Source organism: Musa acuminata, chromosome BXJ2-4, assembly GCF_036884655.1.
Source record: "Musa acuminata AAA Group cultivar baxijiao chromosome BXJ2-4, Cavendish_Baxijiao_AAA, whole genome shotgun sequence".
NCBI classification, from domain to species: domain Eukaryota; kingdom Viridiplantae; phylum Streptophyta; class Magnoliopsida; order Zingiberales; family Musaceae; genus Musa; species Musa acuminata.
In genome coordinates this window covers 28,670,008-28,679,284 of record NC_088341.1, presented here as the reverse complement: position 1 = coordinate 28,679,284, position 9,277 = coordinate 28,670,008, and the positions used below count along the sequence as shown (strand labels likewise).

Here is a 9,277-nt window from a genome sequence, read left to right as displayed (position 1 = left end):
GTAACAAAGATATATGCAATGTTTTTTATATATATAAGCTCACCGTTTTTGGTTTACAAGAAAAGATCAGCATGAAAATCCTTGATACACGTAATATTTCTTGACAATCTTATAGATTTAACAATAAGCATCAAACAAGGGAAGATGATTTAAATACCATAATATTCACGAATACATTATATATATGTATTCTATCTTGTCTAAATAACTATTAAGTGATCGAACAGTAACAAAGACAACTGTATATTTACATGATGTTTTTTGTGTTCTTGATTAAGAAGAAAGTAAACAAAATATAAAGAACAAAGAAGAACAATAGCTCACGTCTGGTAGAAGGGAGAAGACAAAGAAGAAGAAAAGGAAAAATGACAAAAGAAAAAAAAAATTTGCTTCCTTGTCGATATCGTACACATCGAACACTGTAACAACCACTTTGTAGGCTTCCTTAACAAAAATAAAATATTAAATCAGCATGAATCATTTCAATTGGAATCGATCAACAAAGTATTACTGAACCCGACAGTCCAAACCCATTATTTTGAACAAGAAAACTTTAGGCTTAGCTGTCCAGGGTTAAATAAGTAAAATAGCTATCAAGGGGCGTTGTTTAGGTATTTTTCAAAATAGAGATGCTTCGTAGGAAAAAAATTAAAAGTTGACCAACTTTTTTCTAAAATACACCCAATCTTCTACAAATTAACTCCAGCATGTTGCACCGAAATGATGTACTGCGCTCATCTTCCCCGGGTGATATCTGCTGCAATAAAGGCTAAAGCGGTGATCTACCGTTGAGTTAGTAGAAATCGACTTTGGGAGTCCCTTTAGCATCACAACTTTCTTTTGTTAAAAGAGCATTTGCTTGCCTCGAACAATGAAATTCTACAGTGATACACGTCTTATTTAGCTGTTCCCCGATCCTCTTATCATTCAAAGTCTAGCTTTCTTTGTCGAGAGTCAAAGCTGTTTTCACGAAGAGGGTTGATTAGATCAGGTAGACTCATTCCAAATTTGTCTACCCGCTTGGTAATGTTGGTAGCCGCACAACGGATGCATCCAATACACACCTGGTATATAGGTTATTTGGAACAAGGGATTGAGTTACCTATTTAAACAAGCACACCAGATTTAAAACAGCACCATCCTAAATTTCTGGTTCAAAAATACAATATTGCAAAATTTGATGTAATGCGATTTAAAGTGTTGAATTGCAAATTATAACATTCTGATCCTGCATGATATGTTTACCGTCAAATGAATCTCCTACCAGCATCGCACAACTTCTTACAGCAAAAGCATCCGTCTGCAACATTCAACCCAGTTTTCACTTGACATTTTACATGATCCAGGCGGACGATACGACATTGTTGAACAAACGGGAGATATGACATTGAGTACTGCTATCGACTCCGTAACCACTGGAGATTACATTCTGGAGTCTTATGATTTCCAAACCATGTTATACTTCAATGTGATTGGTGTCGATCTCGTCTATACAGTTCTTTGACTGTCAACAGTCAATCTCGCAACGGTCTTCCATGCCAACTCAAATAATTCTCATGAAGCCTGAAACTTCAATCAAGAATACTTGAAGATTTTTCCTGAATCTGAATCGGTTATTTCTATCAAGCGAAGATGAGAGCTGGTTTGTGCTTGTAAGAGCATAGAAAGCACTCGCCAGCCTGGTCTTTATAGCAGGATTAGACTGTTTCTCTAGGATTTCTTGCACCAGTCTCTGTAACAATAGAAGGTGTAATATACAGAATTTACCACATCATTCAAACTAACATGTACCAATCAAAAAGGTGTAATGTAATGCCCACAGGTTGATGACAAAATACAACACATCATTCAAACTAATGATGTACCAATCACAAGGGAACAAATCTGACTAATATGTATAGACAAGAGACACTACTCAGAAATCACCTCAAAATCAAAGTCTGATGCACACCTAAAGATGTGCAAGAATTTTAGATGACGCAAGCACTTCTTGGGAAGAAGCTATTGATTAACGAGAATATTCAACTTCTCATGTTCCTACTTTGTATATGCTCATGTGTAGCTAACCTATCAGTTGGCTTTCCAAGCAGAATGAGATTTTGCAAAGGCAATATTAATCGAAGTTGATAAATGAAGATTGATCAAAGTTGAGAAGGAATCAAATGAATGCAGAGAGTACCTGGTATAAGTCTTGCTCACATAAAACTAATGGAAAGAGAGCATCTGCTGCAGAACCAGCAAGTTCCATTCTATGGCATCAAGAACACAAAATGAGAGAAAAACTGTAAGCATAGCTTTCTTCTGTAATTAAAGCAAATTTGTTTGGCAAGCAAAATAACAAAGCAGAAAACTTTTGTCCATTATACTGCATGAAACATTGCCCATTACTGCTCTGAAATGCCAAATGTCAGTATATACCAAAAGAGTATGTGTAACTCAAATCTAACCTGAAATCTTGATATAAAAGTAATTGAATTAGCAGCCTCAGGAAATAGCTTAAGATGCTTTGCTGAAATTCGCCATTTGATTCTTCTGAGCTCAGTGCCTTTGCACCCAATCCTTCTTTGCCGGCAATTTTCTCTTTGTAATGGTAGGAGGCAAGAGCATTAACTGCTCTCAGACATTTATCAACAATATCAACATCCTGAAACATGAAGCACAAAATTAAATATAAGATGGTTCAGAACTAATGCATGTCTTCAGGGGATGCAGAACACACGTAAATGTTAGATCTGATAAATTAAAGGAACCACTTAAGACTAGTCTCTCCATATTTACTAATGCCCAATGCTCTCTCTACAGCGAGAGTGGCCAGATCAATGAAATGAAATTAGTTGTTAAAGTAAGAGATGGCAACTTTAATTGATTAAAGAATATGGTAAAGCAACCCAGGAGATAGAAGAAATTCTCTGGGCAATGAACTTGATATTAATAGTACATAATGCAACAACCAAAATTATCTGAATGTGTAGTCTTGGAGTATTGTCATATGGATTACTCCTTCAATCTGTGAGATAGGCAACCCTGTAATAATATCCAACAATGGCCACACTTATTAAAATATTTTTACACTAAATTGAGATAATGATATTGAAAGATATCTTTTAAGAAATTTATTTTTCTGATGCTTCGACACATGTCAAAGTCCAAAATGGACAAGTATATCCATGCAACAAGGCTTTGGTGTAATTAGGTTCGATCATGATAAGAATTTGCAGGAAACCCTGCATGTCTTCAGTAATAGAATAAAATAAAAAAATTTGATTTTGTCAACCTACAGGAGGTAATGTTTGATAAGTAGGGAAAACGCACAACTCAGAGTAGGTGCGTATGAATGATGATGATGACACAACTAATCTAGTCAAGATTGTGAGCAAAAAACAAGCCTTGCATGTTATGTGGGTACGTATAAGGGGCTTGGTATCACACAAAATGGCACAAGTCACCAGCAGGTTGGTTTGTCATACACCAGAATGGGGCTTCATGTCCTCATCATCATTCATAGCTCTTCGTGTATTGGAGTGTTTGATCTTATGAACAGTTCCCTAAGCAGTGCTAGAGATGTTTTCCTTGTTTTATTTAACATGTATCTGTATCGTCTTGGTTCTAGTGTTGTATTAGAATACTAAATTGGCGACAAAAGGACCAGCTTTGCATGTTCTCTGGGTATGTATAAGGGGCTTTCGTATCAACAAAATGACACAAGACACCAGCAGGTTGGGATGTCATACATTGCCTCAATCCTTATATATGACAGAATCCCAACAGTGATCACTAACCCTTTATATAGCTAACAAGCTCCACCCAGCAGAACCAATAGGCTTGAACATGCAACCTCAAAATTGCACGACTTGTAGGATCGAAGCACTTCTCACCACACAAAAAAGCTATAGCTGATGATGAGGGCACAATTTAATATTTCAGATGGTATCATAAAACCCAGTTTCTCATGTGATGCAGGTGGAAATAGGGGTTTCACTATGCACATGGGCATATCCACAGGGTGGGCTGTCAAGCACCAATGCTGCACCCACATGAGCCAGCAAATCCATAAGGGGACCTCATACTCCATAGAGGCCAATAACCTCCACAGTACACATCAGGGGGATCCAGGAAACATTGAATCTACAAAATTTCTTCGATCCTAATAGTCATGTATACATATGCAACATATACATCTAACTCTCACAAGTAATTTACTATTAGGACACCTTACCACTTACCACGATGAAGCATATAGCATATACAACATAGACATGTAACCCTCGTGAGTGACTTACTATTACGACTTACCCCTCATTTAAGGCCAACACTTAGTATAACACCCCGGCTTAGTCCCACATGGTCTGATGGTCCCTTACCATTAACTTAAACTTAAGCATTTTGTGTCAATGCTTTAGGCTTAACGAAGTTAATAGGTCACTTATCCCATCATATTGTGTTGTGATACTCAATATCTAGGGTTACCATTAGACCTACAAAATATCTTATATCCTAAAAGTACTGCCTCACAAATGTAAAGGCAATAGAAACCAGACTTGTGCTAAAAATTTTAATACAAGAAAGAGGGCATCATCTCACGACTTGATGATATATTGTTTGACAGACTAGTTAATGAGAGAATGGGGTGCTCAATGAAACACTATATCCTGTAAAGAATACACTTTTTCTCATCATACGAGATGATCGTTTCTTTGAAAAATTGCATAGAAATTAAGACAATGATTAATAAGGAATTGTCATTAACTGTTTTGATGTTGATGATAAGACCCCTAGGGTTTTATCATAAAAGAGGAATAAAAGGGATGATCACTTCGAGGGGATCGACTTCCTAAGGTTTGTCAAAAGACTGGAATAATATTTCATTGGTAGGTGAAAAGAAACAGATACACCCTATTTATAAAGTTTCATCCTTGAGTCCATCAGGACTTGGACTCTTAATAAATAAATAAATATCAAATAAACCCATATTAGACTCTTACTAAATTAGACAAACTCAATAAAACATTATTCAAAACTCAGAAAATAAACGGATCCTAACAGTTGATTACCATACGTTTTCTTTTATAGATGTATAATCTTGGGGGGATACAACTATTTTCTACATTTTATCTTTTATCCCTTCCCACAAACACAATTATTTAGATTTCACAAATGTTTACTACATGAAAAACTTGTACAATAAACAGATACCTATTGCATGGTGTACTTATCAGTTTAAACTCATGAAAAATATGTATAATGATGCCATTCAGATAAATGAAGGATGGCTTAAGTCAATCATTGAAGAATGTGCTAAGAGGAAAACAACATACTTGATGGCAAACACCAAAGTCAAGTGTCCTGACTATATGATCAAAGGCTTCCTTGTTCAGCTGAGCAACTTTCTCAGGGTACACTTCCAACAAATGTGAGATCAGTGCAAAATACTGCAAACAGCACAGTCAGGAACTACCATATCTGAAAGAAGAGATCACTATAATAGAATTGAAATAAACTTACATCACAACTGAGTTTGGGGTACTTCAGAAGCTCCAAAGATATTAGAGGGGTGACGATATGGAGACCAACATAGATGACCTGTAGACTGATAAGTAAGAGATTTAACAAAGTTAAAGACAGAAATTTCATCAGGCTTACCTCAGCAATATCTGTACTTTCTGCGTCATTGGAGAATGATGAAAAATCAACCTGCACATAACCAAAAAAATGTAGGCCCTGGAAACCAGCATATGGAAACACATCTAACTGCAGAGGTACGAAATAGATGTACCAAATCTTTGGAACAAATATTAGTAAGGAGCTGAAGCAAAGCCCGCAAATCCTTGTACTTTTCTGTTTGTGCCTCACTCTGCAGGCTAGTTGAAAGAGAGAGAGAGATCTGAAATTCAAGATATTTACATGAGGAACAATTTTCTCCCGAGCATACCATGTAGAGATTACTTGATCTTTTACATTCCCAAATTATCCCTAAGAAATGATTGCACTTGATTTATAAATAATATTTCAAGCAAGGATTTAAATCTTGATCAGATAGTCTCAATAATCTACAGTCTGGCATGGTACTAACTACTAAGTATACCAGGTAGTTTACAAACCCATACCACAATCACCGATTGATAAGCATCATGCCAACCAGTATTTGAGACAATGATATCAAATGTAAATAAATTCCAGGCCTCTTGATGACTAGATCCATGGAAATAATGCATGTTTCTTTCTTTTACTTTAGTATTAACTATTAAGAATATAATAAGTGTATCAACCGATATTTGAAACTATAATTTCTAGTGTAGAACATTAAGATTTCAGGCCTCTTGATAAGTGAACCCTACCAAATAATTCATCTTTCCTTCTACACTAGAGAAGTAGAGAAGTTCCCTTTTGTAGATTACTTGTTGAAAATTCTAAAGATTATGTGCTTCAGAGATACAAAATAATAATATGATTAAAATGTAATGACTTGACAACAAACCATACAAAATGGGATAAACCAAGCTTGCAAAATAAAATAGGCAAGAATGTAGAACTTGGTGTCCTCTTAAGATTGGAAGAATTTGGGAGATCAAGAGATGCATTGCTAGACTATTTTATTTTAAAAAACTTGAAATTAAGAAATTTTCAATGCTTACAGAAGCTTTTCATTACCAAACTAAAGAATTAAAAAGATACTTAAAATAAAAAATCATAAGAAGATGAGTCATATTGTGGAACAAAAAATGTATTTTTTGTTAGATAATTTAGTTGTGTTAGGAAGCCAACCACCATAGCTATTTATTTGTCAAACCAACAATAAAAAAGCTGTAAAGTTCCAACTATTTGGGATCAATTACATGAATCTTTTGCTGTCATTGAGATCTATAAAGAGTTAGTATTTAAATCATCTTTCCCTATCTATTTATAATTAGTTAAGTGAAGAGTATTTAGATCTTTATTTATAATTTCTATTAAAGTCTTTTTAGATCTCCCTCTTCTCTCCTTATACTACTAATAATAATCATTTAACTATCACTCTAAGTCTCCTGAGCATATGTTCATACTAACTTAAATGATTCTCCCTCGTTTTATCCTCGATAAATGAAAATATTTTCTTCACATCTTTCCTACTATCTCGATACATCTGCCTTAACATTCTCATCTCCGCAATATAGATTTTTTTTTAAATATTGTTTCTTAACTACCCAACACTCAAATCCAAAAAGTGTTACTAGCTTGAAGCAATGTTGACAAATAATACTTTATTTGTCAAGACAATTATTGGAAAATATGAAGGCTAACATTACATGGAATGTGGACCGTACAAGCAAGGTTCGTAATTTCGTGACTAGTGTTGTACCAAACAGGGCTCAGACCAGTACCATATCAGTGTTCAGAATGTCAATATATACCCATACATAGCGAGTTTCAAAGAGAACATAAAAATTCCAAGAAAAAAAAAGAAAAGTTGGAAACTTCTTGATGCAGAGCCTCTACTGCACTATACCAAGGCAATGCTGACGTCTATCACGTGAACCTACTGGGCTCTACAGGTCTTGTATTGCCTAGTACAGGTCCTATACCCGGTTTACATTGGTCCATGTATTGGTAACTTGTCAGCCTGGAAAACACTGACCATACTAAATCATGTTGCGCGGTATTGCAAACCTTGCATACAGGTATGGGAAATGAAAATGCAAATGTAAAATTCTACCAGTCTTGTAACATGGAACAGCGAGTAAACTTTTCAGCTTATAATACACAGACATCTTGTCAATCAGATAGCCTTATTACCAAAAAGAGAAACAGTGCAATGACACAACCAAAACACCTTTTCAGATATCATCAACGCGTAATCAATTTGTTTTTTCAATGCTAAGAAACTAAGAAATTGGTTATTGTTTGCTGAATTGACCTAGTTTTCACTTTTAAATAAATTATGGGTGTTTCAACTTTCAAGTTCTCATTAAAGTTTGACTTGGGTATTTGCTTGGCGTAGGGCACTACACCACATTGCAACATTTGTAGCTAAAGTAATTTCACTGGAAAAGACAATAACATATCACATGGAAATCTAGGTTGTCAGATTTTAATGTGTTTACAATGTAATTTGACTTGCATACCAACCACTTTTGCACTCATATTTTATAACTCAAAGAAAATACTCGACAGCACAATCTGGAACCAAAACCTATAGATAGAAGTTTAGAAAGAACTAAGTTTTCAATTTTTTAATCTATTATTAATAGTGGGAAGAGGTTGAAGATGTGACATGTTGAGCAAAACTATGATAGTTAAGTTCAATAGAGGAATCCTAGTACTCTTGAACATCATGTGCCTCTTATAGATCAAAAAAAAAAGTTGTACAAGACCATTTTAAGGTGTGGTGTTACTTATTAATCAAAATTTTAGTATTTGGAAAAAAATTCAAATTTTCAAAAATGTTACTGCTAAAAAATGATTTTTGGATGGATCCGCAAATGTAAACAATAATGGACTAAGATTTTCTCTCTTTTTTTTTTTGTGCAAAGGGAAAGAGGCGAATGCGGGATTCGAGCCTACGATTTTATGATAACTATTAAAATCTTTACCAACCAAATCCGCCAACACCTTCGAAAATAATACCACTAGAAGGACAGTAGAGGAAGACCTAAGAAGACTTGGAATGAACAAGAAGAGATTTGGTGACTTATTTAGACTCGTAACATTTAGATCTCAATGGTGAAAATGAATGACATAGCTAATCACAGATAGTTGAATTTAGCAATAGAAATTAATTGCCAAATTAACTTTAAATTAAATAAGTCCATGACTATTCCACTTCTAGTCCTTCCTAACATTAGCGGGAACGAAAATATATCAGAAATTTGACTATACTCTCGAAAACAGGACTTAAAAGGTAAAAAACATTGACAAGTAACTTCAATGAAACTTTATCAATTTCTAGCAATTACTTTCAAGTTTCAACTAAATGATATCTCTTTTTCCAACTAGCTAAATTATTTAATGATTTGTAAGGGTACAAACAAACTTATTTTAAGATATCTAAACAAACTAAGCAGACATATTACCTTACCGATATTATGAGAAGAATAAATTCGGAGCAACTGCAAGCAAAAGTTCACCAAAATTGAAGTTTCCTTGGCACTGAGAAACGCTACTTCTCCCTCGACGAAGTCAACGACAAATTTAAGTATCAGGTACACAACTGTAGACTAAAGAAAAGACGAGTTTACAACTGAAGCTTAGTTGTAAAATAAAACAGTTCAATGATTTGAAGTATAATTTCTGGCAATAAATT

At 34.7% G+C, this 9,277-nt stretch overlaps 1 protein-coding gene across 3 annotated transcripts in view; it reads right to left on the bottom strand.

The window, feature by feature from the left end:
* Positions 1-1,168: 1,168 nt before the first annotated feature.
* The window catches only part of LOC135584327 (uncharacterized), a 34,599-nt gene continuing 26,490 nt past the window's right edge, over positions 1,169-9,277 (bottom strand). For 2 of the 3 annotated variants that reach the window (XM_065104415.1, XM_065104417.1), the window contains 8 exons: positions 9,048-9,191; positions 5,774-5,881; positions 5,641-5,691; positions 5,503-5,580; positions 5,316-5,429; positions 2,448-2,644; positions 2,180-2,249; positions 1,169-1,732 (listed from right to left, as the gene is read on the bottom strand). In XM_065104415.1, coding sequence (XP_064960487.1) covers positions 1,544-1,732; positions 2,180-2,249; positions 2,448-2,644; positions 5,316-5,429; positions 5,503-5,580; positions 5,641-5,691; positions 5,774-5,881; positions 9,048-9,191 — 951 coding nt within the window. In that variant the 3' untranslated portion in view covers positions 1,169-1,543. Of the gene's footprint in view, positions 1,733-1,915; positions 2,068-2,179; positions 2,250-2,447; positions 2,645-5,315; positions 5,430-5,502; positions 5,581-5,640; positions 5,692-5,773; positions 5,882-9,047; positions 9,192-9,277 lie in introns of those variants that run through there. The other variant, XM_065104416.1, reaches the window with a different exon arrangement.